This window comes from Gekko japonicus, unplaced genomic scaffold (assembly GCF_001447785.1).
Source record: "Gekko japonicus isolate JY-2015 unplaced genomic scaffold, Gekko_japonicus_V1.1 scaffold100, whole genome shotgun sequence".
In the NCBI taxonomy this organism is placed as follows: domain Eukaryota; kingdom Metazoa; phylum Chordata; class Lepidosauria; order Squamata; family Gekkonidae; genus Gekko; species Gekko japonicus.
In genome coordinates, this window is record NW_015167060.1 from 1179135 (window position 1) to 1200638 (window position 21504).

General features: G+C 44.2%; 1 protein-coding gene across 1 annotated transcript in view; it reads left to right on the plus strand.

Moving 5' to 3' along the window:
- UIMC1 (ubiquitin interaction motif containing 1) overlaps positions 1-21504 on the plus strand; it is a 92193-nt gene that overhangs the window by 11222 nt on the left and 59467 nt on the right. The window contains exon 2 of the mRNA XM_015412528.1: positions 261-415. Within this exon, the coding sequence (XP_015268014.1) occupies positions 269-415 (147 nt within the window). The 5' untranslated portion in view covers positions 261-268. The remainder of the gene's footprint in view (positions 1-260; positions 416-21504) is intronic.

Genomic DNA, 21504 nt, shown 5'->3' on the forward strand with positions numbered 1-21504 from the left:
CATTCCTGAGGGACTACGCAGAAGCCACTGTCTTGTCTGTTGTTAAGGATGCCACCATCAAGTTTGCTATGGGCGGGAGTGATTCTTAGTTGGATTGATGAATATATCTCCTAACACTGCTCTGAAGTTCATGGGGCTTTTTGTGAGAATGGAATGGCCAGAGCATTTTGCCTTAAAATAACCACGTACTGCAATCATTATGGGAAAAACTGAACCAGAATGGGGGAAAAAATGAAAATAAAATCTTCTGTTTGTTGCAGTGGAAAGGATGCCGAAGAAGAAGAAGAAAAGTACAGAGGGGCCCAATTCCCGGGCCCAAGATCAGGAAGAAGAGGAGTCAAGGGGAGAGTCGAGTGCCCAGCTGAAGCGCAGCTTTGGTGATGCTTTTATTGTTATATCTGACAGTGATGGAGAGGTGAGTGGTCAAGAACACAGTCTTTCCTGGGAGAGTCTATTTATGTGCTAAGGTAATTCTGCAGGAGAGTCAGTTCCACCTATCTCTTCAAAATTAGGTAGGGGGGTTTCAACACTGTAGTCTGTGATCTCTTCCCTAAGATTGCTTCCGTGTAGTGTTGGGTGTTGCACTGTTGGTGCACTACAGTAGTCCTTTGCAGCTTGGAACTTCCTGTGTGGGCGCGACGATCCAGTTGCAAAGAGTTGCCGTAGTGCAATGATAGGCTCTGCATCTACTTGACATCTGTTGTGCTGACTCTTTTTTAGGGTTGCTTGAATTTCTGTCCCAATAATGATCTCTGATACCTAGTATCCCGGCAGGTAGAAACCCCTTTATTTCCCAACATTCTTTCTTTGGCCTTTTTATTTTAGGTTTGCCAAATAAATTGTATTTATTTTGCGTTCTATTCCGATATCACAAGGGCACAGGGCAGCCTATTTGAGACCTAGCATAAAGCACATTAAGCTGTATACTGCCTTAACTTTGAGAAGGCTTGTATTACTTTCAGAGTTTGCCTGGTCTTTCAGAGGAAAGGAGTTGCTGTTACTGCAGATGTCTCTCTTCTGCTTTCTGTTCCAACTGCCACATCATCAAGAAGAGTCTTTCAGTTGGGCTTCACGCCTGTGCTGGTGACCAAGAGCAGGAAGTAGTGTCTTAGGTAATTTTGGCAGGACTAGTTCTCACCTGTTGTGAGGCTTTATAGGTCAAATGAGTATGATTTTGCAAATTGCAAAATTACATCGTACTTTGCCGAGAAAGAAGCTGAAAGCCAGATCTCAGAACGCCATGTCAAGCTGCTTCTGTTGGGAGGGGATAATGTGTTCTGCATTGACTGCACTATCCCAGCAGTCAACCAGTCCCTCACAGTAGCAATGCTTTGAAATTAAGAAGGGATGAATGGTTCACCTCTGAAATAATGGGTTGGAGCTTACTCATTGGCTGGAGGTGGTGAAAAGAGCTTCTGGCTTGCCACGACCACCTGAAGTTCTTTAAGCATAGCACTTTTACGATGGGCATGTGACTCCTAGAAGTGCACCCATGCTGTGAGAATTTGCCCTGAAAGCCTGTAAAGAGTAGGTGATGCTGCTCAGTTTGTTCCAAAGCCAACTGATTGTGGTATCTGTTTTTTCAAAATATTGTGCCCTGGTGATGGCAGCGGCACAAAAAATCCTCATCACTGACTCTCTTGCAAAGTGTAGTTCTCTTAACAACCTGAGAAGATGAACAGTCTGGTAAGCTTTGATCGCCTCTGTCTGGAGAGCAGTTGTGTTGTGTCCGGTGTGACAGATTTATGTTAAACTGTTGGGACCTGAATGTCAAGCTGTGGGGCATTCCACAGGACTCCATAATGAAGATCCTTAACCGTTAAATCAGTGCCGATAGCTGCGTTATTTACCACAAGTTTGGGAGTTAGCGATCTCATTCCTTATTCTGGAGATGGCCCCAAGTCCCCATGACCTGGACTTAGTCCCACAGAATGACTGACAGAGGAACTAATTTACCGTGGTACATTTGCAGTTTTTACGTTTTTGCCTGGTGCTTTTTTAGGAGGTATTTACACATTGCTGAGCGATTTCAGCTTCCCTACAGATTATAGATCTTGTGTTTTGTTTCTCTGAAGGGCTGTATTGATAAAGAGATGGTAATTATGTGAAAAGGTTAAAAACTCTTATAGACGTTAAACAGAGCGGGGGGAAAAAGGCTTTGTAGCAGTTGATGCTGGAAGTTAGGTCTGCGTACTTATTGGAGATCTTCCCTGCTGGGAAGCTCCTTTAAAGAACCAGAGCATCTAGCAGCAATTATCCCTCCGCACTAAACTCCCAGTTTGGCGAGTACGCTAAGTTAACTTCAGATTTGTATTGTTGATCTGTATATTGAATTCTACAAGGAAAGAAGACGCCAGCAGCTTCAAGCATCTACTGTATGTGGGAGATTGGGACCTATCATTGGCCACTATTATTTGTCTCAATGTGTACGCGTCTGAAAGCAGAGAAACAAAATATCTCTTCAAATGCATCTATAAAAATGTTAGGTACTTTGGCTAGGCTATATGTTCAGGCCTATAAACAATAAATTCTGGTGGCATAATCGCTCATATTACAAAATTGGATACGCTCAGGGAGGCCATTAAAGAGCCAATTAGGTTCTGTGTAAGTGAAAACAGTTCACAGCTAGTTGAGTTAGTGGATTTATTCTGTTTGCTCTGTTTTTAGGTCTGGGGCTGTAATGCTGCCTTCTCATTTTCTCTCTTGCAAAAAAATCTGTTTCTTGGGAATTGTGAAAAATGTGCCTAACTTTTGAAACATTTTCTCAGACTTCCCAGGCATGCAGTGCAAAATTCTAGTCCTGAATCCCAGTCTTGATCCAGCAAGGCCTCATCATTAGAGGAAATGACCATTTGAGAGTCAAGTAGATTCTCAATTCATCTGGCAGCTGTTTGAACTGTGGTTCCTTATGATTCAGAGATGTGTAATGGCCGGTTTGGGAACCAGAGGTGCAGTGGACTTTTTCCTTGGCAGCCTCCTGACAGATATCTTTAGAACAAGGCTCCGATACTTCTCCTGTGCCAGGATGTTTTGTAGCAGTTGCAGCTGGAAAGTATCCAACATCTCACATTTGATGCTCTCTGGCAGACAGGGTCTCCCTGGAATTTCTCAGTCAAGCTTTATTGTCAAACTAGCCGTGCTAGTTTGCAAACTTTTTTTTTTTTTTTTTTGCTCAGGACTTTGTTACAGGATCTGCTAAAGATAATCTGGTGAAACATTTCTGCCCAGTGGTCAATCTAAGCACCACTTACAGGCTCAGCTTGTTCTATGCAGGTGCAACTGTCTTCAGACTTTCTCTGGCTGCGGTCACACGGAGCATTAGCCCCGCTGCATAGACGGAAGATAGGCGGACTTTCCGGGCACGATCTCACCGCAACATCTGGGGAGCGTAGAGCTCCCGTGGCTGACCCGTGACTACCCTTCGAAGACTCGCAGTAAAAAACTAATACCTCCGAGGTACTAGTTTCTGGGAACCGCGCGGCAAGAGCAGCCCTGCCGGACTCCCGTCATAACCGGCGCCCACAGGGTTGTTCCCCTCCATGCCTCCAGAAGCGCCTAACAGCGCATGCGCACAAAGACGCGCGGCAGCATTGGGGTCGAGGGAGGGCCACAGGGGGCTGCGATGGGGGTGAGCAGCAGCGGCCAGGTGGAGAGCGGGCCACGTGTCCCGGGGAGGGCTGCTGGTGGGGAGGGGGGATCTGGTGGGTTACTCCCCCCTTCCCCCTCCTTGTGAGCGGCCCACGGACCCTGGCCGGAGTGGGCTGTGCATGGCCCTCCCAGAGGCGGCGGCTTGTTCCGTCCCCTTCCCATCGGCCGGATGCTCTCGGTGGAGGTGCAGATACTCATGTGATCAGCACCTCCACCCTAACCACGGGACCTCGCCGGGACGTCTGATCCCGCAGCAGCGTGGTATTTTGCCCCGGGGCAAACAGCCATGCTTCCCCCCTGCATTTTCCTGGCCGTGTGACCTCTGCTATTAGCTGTAAAGTACTGATGCCATTCTTTTCTTTCTTTTTTTTTTAAGGTGTGTGATCTGTACAGTAAGCTGGGTTTGATTTCTTAACTTACTTATTTGTTACATTTGTATCTTTTCCTCTTTTGAGGAACTTGGAATGCTATTGTAACTTCCTAACAAGGAGGGTTAGGCTGAGCCTGTTTACACAATACACTATTTTTAGGTCCACCCCAGCCAGGTTCTATTTATTTATTTATTTGGATTTATATCTCGCCCTCCCCTTAATGGGCTCAGAGTGGGTTCCAACAGTATAAAATACAATACAATTAAAACCACATTAAAACACAATATAAAATAACATGGCTCATATGTACCATACAGCTCTAGTAAAAACCAGATACCTCAGTGGTTGATGGTACTAGAATTTAAATTTCTATCACGCAGACATGCTGGGAAACTTAAATTCTCAGGTGTTTGGGCACCAGTTTGGATCAGGATTGCAGTGCACAGGTGGAGAGGGGTTTTTAAGCCTTCCTTGTGCTATTTTCCTGACCTGGAATAGCCCCAGGAAGCTGGTATTTGTACTGCTGAAAAACCTTACATACCACTATTTGCCCATACCAGAAGCTTCCCTAGTGGGGCAAATAGTGGCTTCCCGGGCTGTTTCAAAACAGAAAAACAACACAGGGAAAGCGAAAGCCCCCTCTCTCTGTTGGAATCACCTCCACATAACCGAGAATCTTAAATGTCTTCAGGAACTCCCAACGCACATCTGTTTGACATAGGGCACACTCTGGGATGGATATGGGAACAGTGTATCCTGCAGTTAAGTCCTCAGAGATACTGGTGTACTAAAGGAGACCCGGCAAATATACAGCTGAACAGAGATTTAAACCCGGCTTTCCCATGTTGAAGCTCAGCTTTCTGTCCACTGTGTCATGCTGGCCATTAGAACTGGAGCAGGATATTTTTTAATATAACTTTTATAATATAACCTTAGAAGAGATGATCAGGAAGTGGCAGTGAAGCCACTTGTAGTTGATTGCAGTTGAAGGAAGATAGAAGAAGAGTTGCGGTAGTGTGTCTGGTGAACGTGGTATTTGTGCTGTGGGCTGTCTTCTCTTTTGTGTGGTGTTGGTTTTGCAGTGCTTGTAGGGTTGAACATATGAAATGGCCGTATACCCATTCAGATTAATGGTTGATCTAGTTCGATGATGTCTGCTGCAACCAGGAACACCTTCCCAGGGTCTCAGGCAGGGAAAAGTCTTTCTCAGTATCTGTTACCTGAACTGCTTTCTGAGCCAGGGAAAGTTGCATTTAGTCAACATATATTAGCCTTTGATCCTGTATCCGTATAGTTATCAGAAATAACAAGCCCTGAAGCCCAGAATGGCTTCTGGTTTCCTTTTTTCTTAGGTTCTGTCTTTTAATCTGTTTAACACAGTTTCTAGAAAGATTTACCAAATGGTGCATTTTTTCAAAACTGTGACTGAAACTGTGCAATTGGCAAAGTATAATTGAGGAAACAAGAAAAGGGCAAACGCACGGTAGGAAGTGTGATTGAATCTGCTTTCTTCCAAAATTTTCAGTAAGGTGATACAGTGAGTTGAGTCTGTACAATTTTCTATGTATAGCAAAGAAAATATAGAAAACTGTTTGTCCATCTAACCCATTATTATAACTGGCAGTAGCTCTCTGAGTTCTCCAGCAGACGTATTTACAAGTTATACTAGCTGAGCCAGAAGGTCATACCTTAATCAGAGATGCCAGATGATGAACCTGGGATTTTATGTATGCATACCTTTCTTTTTGGATTGGAACAGTGGCCAAGACTGACAGTCTCCATAATAGATTCAGGAGATTTCATCCACACAACTTCTTGAAACATGCTTTGCTGAAAATGAGGAATTAGTCTCTATAAAAATCAGTATAAGTTTTAGCTTCATAACACTAAGCTACTTCATGTCTCAGCTAGCTTTCCATATGCAATTAGTGCAGATTTTGTATGTCAACTAAAGTAATTTTTATATTCTGTACATTTTTTGGCATTGTTATAAAGCCTCACAACAGGCATGTCTGCCAAAGGACATTGTATTAGATCAAGCAATTCATCTGTGAAAGACAAAGACAAATGCGGATCTTTCTGTTGCTCCCTTCTCCTCAAGTGGCTATTAGTCCGTCAGTGGTTATTAGCCCCAAGGTATAGATAGGGACTCTGAGGCAAGTGATGCTCTGTCTTCTTGGTGCTTGGGGGGGGTCAACAGTGGGAGGGCTTCTAATGTCCTGGCCCCACTGGTGGACCTCCTGATGGCACCTGGTATTTCTGGCCACTGTGTGATACAGAGTGTTGGGCTGGATGGGCCTTTGGCCTGATCCAACATTGGCGTCTCTTATGTTCTTATGTTCTCAAGGATCCTCTCCAACCCACCCCCTTCAATACAGTCCCCTGACCTGTGTAGTCAGTGGCCCACATGGATCCTGAAAACTTGGGAATCAACTTTCCGGGGGTTGGAATCAATGCTCCCTCTAAGCTGTGGAGTCTTGTGAGCAAAAATTCTGCTTTGTGAACTACTGGCATTAAAGTTGTGCGCAAGCGATTTGGCTACTGTGTAAATTAGTCTGCTCTGCAGTCATCCTTCCTGAGCTAAGACAAAAAATTGTGAGCAAACTCACACTAACTCAGCTTAGAGGGAACACTCGTTGGAATGGACCCCTGGAGGGGGAAGGGAAAGAAGGGAAAGATGTGTGATCTATGTGGCCATAGTTTGCTGGATCCAAGCCCTTTTCATGGAGTTTAGAAGGTACATGTGCATGGCACCTTCCTGCGCTTTCAGGGCTGAATGGAATGTTCAGAAATGGGATGTAGTATGGTCCTTTGTGGACTATACTGCTGAAGGCAGCATGTAGGGATAGTAGGTTGGAGACTACTAACCTATTTTAGTGGTGGTTTCCTCTGGTCTGAAGAGGCTTTCATCAATAAAAGAGGCTGTTTGGCTGGCAGAACACATCTTGCATTTGGTGAAATGCACCAGTGCCAGCAGAACAGACTGGTATGATCTCCCCTTGCCATATGTTTGAAAGCTCTGCCATTTGAAAAAAGACAGGAAATTTTCCACGTATGGACAGTTAAAAGGTAAAGGTAAAGGTTTCCCTTGCTCGAAAGCCAGTCGAATCCGACTCTAGGGTTGTGGTGCTCATCTCCGTTTCAAAGCCAAAGAGCCAGCGCTGACCGAAGATGTTTCCGTGGTCATGTGGCCGGCATGACTAAACACCAAGGCGCACGGAACGCTGTTACCTTCCCACTGAAGTGGTACCTATTTATCTACTTGCAATTTCTTGCTTTCGAACTGCTAGGTTGGCAGGAGCTGGAACCAGAGACGGGAGCTCACTCCGTCATGCGGCCACTTGGGTCTCGAACTGCTGAACTTCTGACCTTCCACAGCCTGCAGTTCAGCATCTTAACCACTTGAGCCACCGCAGCTCTGTATGGACAGTTAGCAACTCAGAAAAGAGTTTTAGCCTATTTATTTAGTGTATCTTTTCACTGCCTCTCCAGACACAACTGCCTGAGACGGCTTACAATAGTGTCAAGTCAAAATAAAACCATAAAACAATCAGTTATTAAAATAGCTAATTAACAATGAGGGCATAAAACAACCCAGACCAACAGCAAAAAATTATAAAATGACCAACCAACAAAACAAAATAAACAAAACACTGACTCCCAATTTGTTTCTGGGCATAATTCAGGGTTGCTGGTCTTGACATTCAAAGCCCTATATGGTTTGGGACCAGCATACCTGAAGGACTCCCTTATGAACCTGCCCAATGACTGTAGTCATCTCTGGAAGTCCCGCTTTGGGTGCCCCCACCTTCTGAGGTTAGGCAGATGGCACACTGGGAGAGGGTCTTCTCGGTCATGGCACCAAAGCTCTGGAACTCTCCCCCCCAGGGAGATTCACCTGTCCCGTTCAGTTGGCATCTTCTGCCAGCAGATAAAGACTGGAGAAAATTGCTACAGACTGAGGAGCCCTCCAGTGCAAAAGCCACTTATGCTGTGTGTGTGTGTGTTGGGGGGGGGGGTTGATTTAGTGGTTTTTAAAATGTGATGTTACATGTATGTTTTAAATTGTTAACCACCTTGATGACCCTTGTGAAGGCAGAAAGGCAAGGTATTCATTATGGAAATAAATAATAAAACCTGCTCTGGAGCAGAAAATCAAACATGACCAAGAATCGGCAAAGACTATAAAACAGGCCATTAAAATATTAAATACTATGATGGTGAAATATTTTGTTTATTTAAATAAATAAGGGAGGGGGGTTGTAGCCCCATATCTCTCTGATAGGGTTTATCCTTGACAAGCAGAATCTCAGTCTCATCTGCACTGAATTTCAGGTAATCGGCCCTTGTTCCATAACCTCATCCCATAACCTGGAGTTCCACAGGCCCATCTGAATCGGCTCTTAGAGAAATAGAGTTTGTTAGCATCAGCATATTGATGGCACCTCACTCCAGATCCTAGGACAATCTTCCTAAGAACTTCCATGTAGATGTTAAACATCATGGAGAACAGAGTAAACCACAAAGGTACTCCATAGCATGAAAGCCATGGAGTGAAATGCCCTGCCCAGCACTGACTTCTGGAAATGATGAGCCAAGTAGGACAAAACCACCAGTGTGTGATTTCCCCCCTACTCAATCAGAGTAGGTGCAACAGTGTGCTCTTACTGATAATCAGTTGGATTTGTTCTGAGTTTTCCTCTGCTTCGCTTTGTCTGCCCAGCCATTTCATAGCTCTGATCTGCTCCATAAACCAAGGGGCTTTCCAAGTTCTGCAGGAAGAGAGACTGATCACGTTGGGATCATTTAGGGATGCTCATGCTGCATGCCACAGTCTGCTCCTTATTCCATAGGGTCAGTCAGAGCTTCAGCAGAAGTGCCAGTCTGGCTTGAAATTTACTGAGGCCTGTCAGGGATCTATCAGCCCCAGGGTGGACTTGTCCAGACTGGTCCTTCACCCTGACTTCTTGCTAATCTGCCAGCTCTCCATGTGCAGTGACATGATATTCCTTTACCAGCCATCTAAATTGACACAGTCAGGAAAGGACTGTACCATGTGCGATTTTTGCACGTTGCTTTCTTTTAAAAAAATTGTGTGTGTGTGTGTGTGTGGCAACTCTTACTGGGGCATGGAGGATGTTCAGAAAAGTGGCTTGATAGCCTGCCTCTGGCTCCCAGCCCTGGTATTGTCTGGAGGTTTCCCATCCAAATACTTACAACGGCCCTGCTTAGCTTCCGAGATCTGATGGGATTGGGCTTGCCTGGGCTATCCAGGTCAGGGTCAATTTCTGCACGTTTCAGTTGGCCCTCTGTGTAGAGAAGTAATACTAAATTGGAAGTAGGGGAAGCATTCCTGAAAAGTTCAAGGACCTTTTGGGGAGGGGGATTTCTGTATATAGATTTTCAGCTGTACTTTATTACACAGCCAATATGGGTCCTGTAACCTGGAATTCAATAAGTGTGTCTCGCAGCTGGTTGGTTATTCAACCAGTGCACATCTGACCCCTTTTTTAAGTCTCCTTGCAGACACTTGGAGTTTACCTGCTGAAGGGATTAGGAGAGAGCCTGGAGGTATATTTGCTTACCATGTTTGGCTTAATGCATTCTGTTAAAGAGGACAGGCAGCCTGAGGGCCTTGGTTCTGTCCAAGGGAAAACATATTTTTATGACACAGAAATAAAAAAGCTTTCCCAGAATCGTATAATTTTAGCATTAAAAGGAATCTTAATATGTTATCTGAGTTTGGGGTTGGATAATTTAAAGCAATTTGCTGTGCTCTTTCCCTGAGATGCAGTTTTTGAAAACACAGACGCTGACAGCGACAAGCAGGCTGTCTGTCACTTCATTACTGTGGGAGGAGCCACCATCTCATGGTATGCTACCACTCCCCCGATGGTGGGCATGGAAAGTGGCTATAGTTGCCCATCTCTGTTCTAGGTAATGCCTGTCCTTTCATATGAAAACTTGATATGTCTTTGTATTAAAAAAAAACCCCACAGGCTGGTTTACTCCAAAATCTCTATTAGTAACTTTTCTCACTTTCAGACATTTTTGATGATGATCTCAATCTTTCCCCCTTTCCCCCTGGAAGTCCACTGTGATTTGTCCTATCTTCTGTAGCCTTTCTGCTTCAGCAGCTTCAGAAAAGTTTTAAATGTATTAGAAAGGTCTTGTTATTTTCCCATTCAACTGTCAGTCTTTAATCTTATTTCTCTTCTCTTGATTTCTGTCCTTTTTATATATTAGTTGCTACAGCCGGACTAGTGTGGAATAATGTGAGTCAATGATTTCATGAGCCATCCTAAATCAGATTGAGGTGACGAGAGAGGAGGTCCTAAAACTGACAGACAGCTTAAAAACTGAGAAATCACCAAGCCCAGATGGCATACATCCGAGAGTTCTGAACAGGGGTCGTTTCGTAGAAAAAGAGCTAGGGGAACTCATTAGCATAACTCATTAGCATATGCCACACTCCCTGACATCACCGGAAGAGTGTCATAAGGCCACACCCCCTGACATCACCGGAAGTGTGTCATAAGGCCACACACCCCGCCCCCAATGGTCCCGGCCGCCGCTGCTGGCCTTGCAGCTCCACTGCCGAGCCCCATGAGGGGCCCGGCGGTGGACCTGCAAGGCCAGTAGGAGTGCAAGTAAGCCCCGCGAAGGCCCTCCCTGGCCCCAGGCAGGCAGGGGTGGGGAGAGGCAGGGAGGAAGCAACTTACCCTCCCTCTTCTCCTGCCTCCTCCTGGCTGAATGAGGGCCGGAAGCGGGGCGGCCGGAAGCAGGGGGCGGGGCTTCGTCATGTGCCCCACCCCTGAAAAATCACCAGGCCCAGATGGCATACATCCGAGAGTTCTGAAAGAACTCAAATGTGAACTTGTAGATCTCCTGACAAAGATATGTAATCTTTCCTTAAAATCTGCCTCCATTCCTGAGGATTGGAAGGTAGCTAATGTCACTCCCATCTTTAAAAAGGGTTCCAGAGGAGATCCGGGAAATTACAGGCCAGTCAGTCTGACGTCGATACCGGGTAAATTGGTGGAAACCATTATTAAGGAAAGAATTAGTAGGCACATAGATGAACAAAACCTATTGAGGCAGACTCAGCACGGTTTCTGTAAGGGAAGATCTTGTCTCACTAACCTGTTAGTGTTCTTTGAGGGGGTGAACAAACATGTGGACAAGGGGGATCCAATAGATATTATTTACCTTGACTTCCAGAAAGCTTTTGATAAAGTTCCTCATCAAAGGCTCCTAAGTAAGCTCAAAAATCATGGGATAGAAGGACAAGTTCTTTTATGGATCAAAAACTGGCTAGTTCATAGAAAACAGAGAGTGAGTGTAGGTGGGCAATTTTCTCAGTGGAGGGTGGTAAGCAGTGGGGTACCGCAGGGATCAGTACTTGGTCCACTGCTTTTTAACTTGTTCATTAATGATTTGGAGATGGGAGTAAGCAGTGAAGTGGCTAAATTTGCGGATGATACGAAGTTGTTCAGGGTGGTGAAAACCAGTGAGGATTGTGAGGCACTCCAAGGGGATCTGTCAAGGATGGGCGAGTGGGCGTCAACATGGCAAATGGGGTTCAATGTGGCCAAGTGCAAGGTGATGCACATTGGAGCCAAAAATCCTAAATATAAATACACGTTGATGGGGTCTGAACTGGCAGAGACTGATCAAGAGAGAGATCTTGGAGTTGTAGTGGATAACTCACTGAAAATGTTGAGACAGTGTGTGACTGCAATAAAGAAGGCCAATGCTATGCTGGGGATTATTAGGAAGGGTATTGAAAACAGATCAGCCAATATAATAATGCCCCTATATAAATCAATGGTGAGACCTCATTTGGAATACTGTGTGCAGTTCTGGTCACCACAACTTAAAAAGGATATTATAGCTTTGGAAAAAGTGCAGAAAAGGGCAACTCGGATGATAAAAGGGTTGGAACACTTTCCCTATGAGGAAAGGTTAAAGCGCTTAGGGCTCTTTAGCTTGGAGAAACGACGACTGAGGGGTGACATGATTGAGGTTTATAAGGTTATGCATGGTTTAGAGCAGGTAGAGAAAGAGGTACTTTTCTCCCTTTCTTACAATACAAGAACTCGTGGGCACTCCATAAAATTGCTGAGCGGTCGGGTTAGAACGGATAAAAGGAAGTACTTCTTCACCCAAAGAGTGATTAACACATGGAATTCACTGCCACAGGAAGTGGTGGCGGCTACAAGCATGGACGGCTTCAAAAGGGAATTAGATAAGCATATGGAGCAGAGGTCCATCAGTGGCTATTAGCCACAAGGTATAGATAGGGACTCTGGGGCAAGTGATGCCCTGTCATCTTGGTGCTTGGGGAGGGGGGTCAACAGTGGGAGGGCTTCTAATGTCCTGGCCCCACTGGTGGACCTTCTGATGGCACTGGTATTTCTGGCCACTGTATGATACAGAGTGTTGGACTGGATGGGCCTTTGGCTTGATCCAGCATTGGCGTCTCTTATGTTCTTATGTTCTTAAGCTGCTCTGCTTTGAAGTCCCATTCTGTTCAATGGTGCTTACTCACAGGAAAGTGTTCTTAGAATTGCAGTTCTCCTGTCTTAAAGTTCGGCAGGTATTAGTTCAAAGTGTGTTTATTTAGGCTATGGTTTCCTAGACCCACATAGGTTCCTCCCTCCCAGCAGAGCAATTTCCTACCTATTATCTCGTATTTTGTTAATGGGGCATTGATTTTTCTCCCTTTGCACATATAATTATGTTGATTGCAGGGAAGTTTTGACTTCTGTTGTTGAATTTCTCTTTATATTAAGAACACTTCATTTTAAGAATGAGTACCTAGGAGCTTCTGGTTTATGGCGACACGCAGGCAGACACATCTCGCAGACGTCCCAAGGATGTAAACTGCACACCAGCGTGTGGGAGGGGGTCGAACGGATCACAACCCCCCCAGAGCCTTGGTAAAAGGCTCCAAGCCAGGGGGCTTTTTAGGGGTGACCTCTTCGATGGCCGAAAGCCAGAGAATTGAGGTGCCCCTCTGCCCCGAAGGTCCTGCCGCTGAGTGACCGCATGGTACGAGTGCTGCTGACCGGGACAAGCGTTGGAGATCGGGCGAAATAAATGACGATGAGCGAGTCCAAATGGCCAACAACTAACCGTGAGTCGGGTTGAAGCGAGCATGAAAATATATAAAAAAGCTCCTCCCCCCAAAGAGCGACGGGAAAGCGAACAGGAAAGGGGTCCCTCCCAAACGCATAGACGGAACATGGAAGGAAAGAGGGGAGAGTGGAAAAATAAGCGACTAAAACTGTTTTAAGAGACTTACCTGAGTGCAGAAAAGCGTTTGGGCGAATATCAGAGACTTTAGCAACTTTTTTGAAAAGTAAACAAATCCAAAAAGATGGCGGGGAAGAAACCAGAGAAAGAGAAGCTGTTGAAACCGAAACTAGGGGGTAGTCCTCGAATGGATGAGGTCACTGAGCTCTCAAAACTCTTGGCTGACTCCCTGCGCCCCTTGCTGGATGAGATCACTGGCATTAAGCAACAACCATCAACAATTGGGCAGAGTGTGGCAGTGCAGCAGATGCAACTGACTCAATCCTTAAAAGCAACAGAGCAAATGGGAGAGAAGGTGAAGGAAATGGATGTCATAACTAAAAAAGTTAAGAAAAAGGTGCAAAAGCTGGAAATGAAGCAAGCTATGGAAGAGTCAAAGCTTTTACAGCTACAAATGGATAAAGCAAACTCGGTCCTACAGTTTCAAGGAGTCCCGGAAATTAAAGGAAAGAATCTGAAGCAACTGTTGAGTGAAGCAATAACCCCAATGACAGATTCAACAGCGGAATACCTTTGCAGCGAGATGGATGTGGTCTACAGGTCCTATTCATCGTACATCAAGAACTGAAGATCATCGAGCACTTTAATTGTATTGGGATTGGTTTTAAATTGTATAGCATGTCTTTTAAATATAGGAATAGTATGTTTTATTGTTGTAAGATTTCTTGCCTTGTAAGCCGCCCTGAGCCCTACGGGGGAGTGCGGGGTATAAATCTGATTAATAAATAAATAAATAAATAAAAATAATCTGCCTGGGGAAATAGTGGTCAGATTCTCGAAGAGACATGTGAGAGATGCGAATTTGAAAGCAACTTCGGGAACACCCTTGAAAATTGTGGGAAATAATATTAGGATTTTAAAAGACATTCCATTTGACATAAGACAGAAGAGAAAGAACTATAAAGAATTAATCCTTTTCTTACAAACAAATGGCACCAGTTACAGGTGGTTAACCCCAGAAGGCGTCATTTTAAACTCAACGATAAAAAAGAAAAGATTGAATCTGTTTTTAAAGCACGTGAATTTCTGCGGACGCAGCTTGGGGAACCAGAAGAGGGCAAAGGGGAGGAAGAAGAAAGCAAATCTGATGGCGAGTTGGGCTCGGGGGTCTTCATTTATTTAACCTTCAACTTTATATCCCGCTCGAATCCTCTTTTTCACAGAGGGTCTCAGAGCGGCTTACAATTGGTGCTAATCACACGAGTTTCCCTAACTAGGGCCACAGAGTTATATGGGGTAGGGGTTACCTATCAGCACCCTTGTGGTGGTGGTTGGGATGTTTCTCAGCTTCGGCACTCGGCGCTTCACTTGGCTTTGGCATTCTGTTCGTTCCGGATAGTTCTTCCTATGGGGTGCACGACTCGCGTCTTCTGCTGGTCCCAGCCACGTCCTTCTGGCTCCACTGCGCCAGCGTCTGACGTTATCAACGTGCCCCGTCTCAGCAGCCGTCTGGATGTTTTCCTCTCTCCTGGCCACCAGGGGTCGCCATGTCGCCATGGCGATCGCTGTAGCTTGCTGCTGCTGTAGCTTGCTGCTGCTGCTGCTGTTTTCGCCGCCGCCATCTCGCCACGCCACCTTTGATCTCCGAGCCGAGCCGAGTTCTCGTTCGCCGCCGTCGCCGCCGACCATCCGACGTCAGGCAGGGTGCCCCCCACCCTACTAAGGGTGGGTACCCATTTATCTACTTGCAACTAATTGCTTTTCGAACCGCTGGGTGGGCGGGAGCTGGGATAAAGGTCGAGAGCTCACCTCGACCGCGGTGGTACTTGAACAGCCATAGTGACTGCCCGAGTGATGTTACTAAAGCAGGCGTTTTACTGCCTGCGCCACCGCCCCCCTGATCTCCTATTCTTGGGTTTTTAGTTAGTTGTGGGTCTTTTTTCTTTTTTCCCTAGATGTAGTTCCCTTTCCCATATTTTCTGTTGTAGTTTTGTAGTCTGCAAAAAAAAAAAAAAATCAATAAAAACCTTCCCCTAGGGGGATGGGGGAAAAAAAAAAAGAATGAGTACCTACAATGAGTGGATGAAGCCCCTGAAACTGAATGGCTGAGTTTAGCAGTTTGAAGTTTAGTTTATGGGAAGAAAGGGGAAGTTATCAGCTTGGCTGGGAATAAACCATAACATGGACAGATGGATGACTACAAAAAGGCCTGGTGAGTAAGGAAGATAAGGGGCAGGAAGTTAAGATTCAGGGAGGGTGAAGAGAGGGGCAGGAAGTTAAGGGTCAGGGAGGCTGAAGAAAGGTTGCAGAGTATGTCAGAGAAACCTGAAGAGAACTATAAGTAACTTGAGGAAAAGGGCAGAAGAGAAAGGGAATTGAAGAAAGCAAAGAGAGGGCTCTGAAAATATTGCACAATACTCCCTTCAGAAGGAACTGTGTACTGTGGAAGGTGACAGACAGGGGGTGCTAAGAAGGCTGGTCAAGAGACAGGGGAACTAAAGGAAATAAGGAATTATCATCCTAGTTGCGCTTTCTGTTCTCATTTCAACATTTTGACAACATGAAGCAAACAAAAAGGGCAAAGAAGAAACAAGAGGTGATTTTCACTTATCCAAAGTCTCTTCTGCTTTTGTTTCACCTGAAACACTGGATATACTTCATTCATGAGCTCAAATCTATCTTTAGTCTGTGTTTTCTCATTCTGTCCCAACAGCAAGCCACTCTGTGCTCAGTCTTACAACTCATGAATCATTAAGTAGTAATGTGCAGTCCATTCTTCTCTCATTTGTTTATGAGAACATCATAAGCAGGAAAAAATGTATCCGCTGTCTTAATATGGTCAAGGTAGGTTATATGACATCCCTTACTTAAAAAATAATGGCAACCTTAACCCTACTTTTAAAAAGCAGGGTTACGTTTTTGTGTCCTGACCTGGATGGCCTAGGTTAGCCTGATCTCGTCAGATCTCAGAAGCTAAGCAGGGTATGGCTCTGGTAAGTACTTGGATGGGAGACCACCAAGGAAGTCCAGGGTCCCTACGCAGAGGCAGACAGTGGCAAACCACTTCTGAATGTCTCTTTCATTTAAACCACTATGGGATTGTGGTAAGTCAGCTGGAATTTGATGGGACTTTCCACCACCACCATCAGGTTGCCACAGCTTTGTATATACATACACATGTGTGTGTTTCTCTAGACACATCAATATAGGCACCCCTCAGCACTCTGCTTTTATTGAGGTGCTCACAAATATTTTATTATTGGCTGCAGTAATTTGACAGGTGTTAACCGTTCCATAGTCTCCAGATGGTTCTTTATGGTGTATCTGTAAAAGGGAAAAGCTACTGATGTCTGATGCCATGTAAGATAGCCTGGATTGTTACAAAATACCTGTTTTGTTCTTCCATCTTGTCACACCCTCTGCGTTCCAGTTTTCTATGTTTACATTACATTTTGGATATGTGCAATTGCATAAAGAGAAATAAGTCAACCCTATGCCCCTGTGTAAATCCTATACATTTCCTATATATTGGGTTGGCGGTTTCCCAGCATGGCAACCAAGGTCACGTATATTTTTCTTAAGACAAAATTCAGAGAAGCTTAATGTCAATTTTACTCCTAGCTGGTCTTCAGGTTTTGTCTTGACAATGGAGCGGAACTTGCTGCAGAGGTGCAATTAACAAAAGGTGTCTCCAGCTTTGCCTTGCAAAGTTTGTAATAAATTTGCCTTACTCTCCCCCACTGTGCTTGGTTGGTCATAGAGCCTTCTTATTCCTTCTTCTATCTGTCATCTCCATGTTTCATTTTCCTCGATATGACTAAAGATTTTCGTGATAATTTTGTTTTCGGATAGCATCAATGTGTGTGTTTTATTTTTATTGTTGGCCAAGATACTGCCCCATATATCAATACTGGATTAATATTGTACATACCTAGATTTTAGAAATTTGAGCTATGGGCTTGGATGCGAAGACCTTGTTTAAAGTGATTACAGTGGGGCTTATTTTCAAGGCGCTGTCTAAGGTTGAGTTGCAAGAGTTCATTCATATATCTGCCACCTGTTTCAAATTACCAAGTTTCAAATACTAGGAAGAAAAGCAGTTCTTCTTCCATTAAAATGTGTGGAGGGTTTAAGAACTAATCTCTTTGTGTGATCTCTGGGCAAAGCTTACGCTAAAAGTGCCTGTAAGCATAAATTAAACTGTAGATCTGTGCATGGAGGGGGAAAAACCCAGATTACTTCTGGCTGTGATATTTTAAAATATCTCTTTAACCCAGAGAAAAGAAAGGGAGACTTTATCCAGAGTTCTCACTGTGAGTGGAGATGTACAGCATGGAAATCAAATCAAGCATAACTATTAGTTTTCCTTGTAAGTTTTGCATTAGGAATGACCTTGTGGCAGTGTTGGCTGCAGTTTGGGGATATTTAATTGATTAAGATTATTTTTGGACTAGCGATCTTATTAAAAAGGCAGTTGGTTGAATGGTCCCTTGAGTAGTTGATATTCTCATAGGCGGATGAGCATTATTAAAAGGTTGGGTCAGATTAGAGCAGCCCCACTGCCTTTGCTGATTTCTTTCCCTCTCTGCATTCAATGAAGGTATATCAAGGCCATCCTTGCAAGCATAGATTCAGAGTACTTCTGGATTATGGGGTTTGCTCCCACTAGAACCAAAAGCTTCCCATGAGCAGATCTGAGACCTAATTAAATAGTGTTTTTCATTTTCTAGTTTTATTAAATAAGTATGGTTTTTAAAATCTCAGTCACTGAAAACTGTGTGTGTGTGTGTGTGTTTAGGCCATGAGGATTAATTGGATTCACTACAGCAGCTCCCTGGACGTAACTATCCAATAGAACAAATCATATAGAGGGTCTATCAGAACTTCTACTTTTTATGCAACGAATACTCTCTTTTTACTAGTGCTAGCTCTTCCAATAATTCATTTTTTCCGGCACTGAAGGAACAACTTTCTCACTGAGAAAATATTATTCCCTCCCCTCTGGTGAACCCGGCTACTGTGGCAGCTTTGTGGGACAGGTTTTTGTAGTTGTCATGGGGTTGCTTGTTGGATAGTGCCTGTGACTGCACTATGAAAAGCAACACCCTGTCACCAATACTTGTTTTCTTTGTGATTCTTTAAAATTGTCTTTATGAAGGTATATCATACCTCTTCTACTCTTCTTCTACTCCTCTTCTACTGTTATCTCACAAGCACAGAAGCTTTTATGCAACCCTTTTGTTAAAAAAAGAGTGGCTGCCACCAGCAAGACTGCACCCACTCCCTGCAGCAAGGAATTGTGCACTTTCCCTCTCCAACACTAGGGAGCACCGCTCTCCAATGACAGCAAATTTTACAGTGCTCTTTCATAAACCAAGGGTAGCCACTTTGAACATTGTAAGGGCAAGAGTTTGCACAACTGATCTTGGTTCTGTTTCTACTGCAAATGTAGTGCAAAGGGAATTAAAAAAATATATGGGATGCTCTGAAGTCTCGGAGTGTTTGGGATTCATCTAAGATATTTCCTACAGCACTTTCACCTTTGAAAGGTGTTAGAAGTTTATAACTTCTGCATGAAAGGATAGGAAATAAATTATGCAGTGTGTATTGGGGTAGCTGAGGGATAGCAATTTCTCCAGTGGTCAGCAGGGCCACTCTTGTTAGTTTTAAGCATTGTTCTCCCCAACCAGATGGCGCTCCACAACCAGATGGCTCTTGGGATTAAATTAAAACCCAGATCATGTTAAAACAGTAATAAAACACACACATACATTATCAACAAAATGAGCAAATTTGCAACATTATCAACAAAATTTGCAAAAGCAGCAAAAACTATTAAAAACTAGAAAACCAGGAACTCGAAACACAGTAGATATGCATCACACAAATAGAGATAAAACCAAATCACAGAGGACAGCATTCAAAATATAAAATCAGTTGTCAGAGTTCCCCAGACTAAGTAGAAAAAGAAAGACAGAGAAAAAAAAGAGAAAGGCAAAATACTGACTAAAAGCTTGGGCAAATAAATATGTTTTTACCTGGTGTTGAAAATGCAAAAGGCTGAATACCATCTGAACAGTTGAGAGGGAAGTCTCCACATCTGAAGCTCCTGTGTCACCCAGAATCCTGCACCCTATTTGGATCTGCTCATAATATTGAGGCAAGCAATTGGAGGAGAAGTTGGTAGAGACGGGTGTTAGTGGTGTACCCAATGCAGTGAGAAATAGGATTATAGTTCTCAGTCTCAGCTAGATCGTGTGCACATAGCTCATATGTCTGCAAAGTGAAGAGCTACAGTGTCTGTACTTAAATAAGGCCCTGTCTCTATCTGCTTCCCAGCATTGCCCCAGTGTCTCCCTCCTATTTTCTCTTGGTCATTGAAGTTGTGGAGGAGGAGGAGGCATCAGGTCATTGCTTCAGTACCATTCATCCATTGCCGTAGGCATAAACTATTCAAATTAATCTGATTTTATGTTGATTTGCTTGATTTCTAGAGCATATCAAAAGCCTAGAATTTTGGTTTCCTTAGCATAGAATATGGATTTGAAATTTACTTTTGTCCCAAAATGTGCTCCACTCAATTGTTATACAGTGTTTCAGTTGCAAGAATGATAAATTCTTTATCAAACAAAATTCTTTGTCAGAATGTTCTGTATCTCCACGCTGTTCTTTTCTACAGATGCTCAGAAACTCTTATCTTTCCCTCTTTTCCAGGCTCTGCAACCTATTGGGACAAGAGAAGGCTTATTTTCAATATAATCTCAGAATTAATCTCTGAGGCTATGAGGCCTCAGCAAATATAAAATGAATTATCGGAGTACTGGCAAATCCTGGGGGGAGGAAGCAGTAGCACATTTGGCTTGCCATTGGGAAGAGTATCAAAGCCATATTACTGGGAAAAGAAGACTTCATTAGTAACTGAACAAAGACTAGTTTGTAGGAATACTTAGGAACTGGGGAAATTAATCCCCTTAAAAAATGCTGATCTAGCGCTCAGTCTTGTTGTATAGCCAAGGTTATCATACCCCTGAAAGATAGGCAAGGAAAAGCAATTGCTGGAATAAAAAGGAGAGCAAAAGGGAGCATCATAAGACAGCAGCAAGACAGGAAGAAGCAACAGCATTAAGAAAGAGTAATGAAGCAAAACTTAGTTTCTGCGGTTCAGAATGCTGGAAATGGCTGGTTGCGAAAGTATTTATAGGAATTGTGGGAAGACGGGAACAAATTGGGCAAAGCGGCTTCCGAGAGCATGGCCATACCACAAGAGGGTATAAGACAGGTGCAGGGCCGGCTCACTCACTAGGCAGACTAGGCGATCGCCTAGTGCGGGCTGGCCCTTAGGAGAACCAAACTGCACCCGCCCCCATACTCTGGGAGTTTCTTGATTATTTGTGTTTTTCATTCTTCCTAAAATGCATTTGTTTTTTAAAATTGGTGGGCGCACCAGTGGGGGGGGGGCGCCAGAAGGGATCCCCGCATAGGGTGCAAAATAAGCTGGGGCCGGCCCTGGACAGGTGTTGCCAGCAGATCTAGAATAAACAGCTGATCCTGGAGCACCAGGCAGGCCCATCTGCAAAGGAGCCAAGACCACTATTCTGTTCCTGAAGTGACGCTTGATGTACGAACCATATGAGGAGCAGAACTGATGCTCCAGGAAGGAGGAGAACTGTACTTTGGCTCTGGATATGGCAAGGAATAGACAATAGATAACAGTATTACCCAGGGAGCATTCAAGTTGGGAGGCATTGGGGGGCGGGGGAAGAAATAGAAATATTGTCTCTCAGGAAAGCAGTTGGGGAATAACTTCTGCCATACTAAATGCTTGCTCGTTTTGGTTGTTTTAAGAGCAGCAAAGGAAAGTGCATTTTGGGATTTGGAAAATCATATACTAGTGTGCCTTGCAGTTAGTAGGCTAGGTACACTCCTGAGATGAGATTTTCTAAAAACTGTAAACAAAGGGTAGCAGGAAACAGCCATGAAACTGGTTCTGAGCACTAGCGTGGGGAGGATGGGACTGGTGTCAGGGTTGCTTGTGTTTAACATGCACGGTAATGATCAGAATCTGTACGCTAATGAAATCCACAGGTGGTGGTAAATAGTAGGAAACAGCAAGCATTTATTGTTGTAGAAGAGGATTCCAGGGGCAATTAGAAAATGTGGGCAGAAAATAAGAAAATTAGACCTAGTCTGTGAAAATATAACTTATGCACCTAGGGGGCTAAAAAAT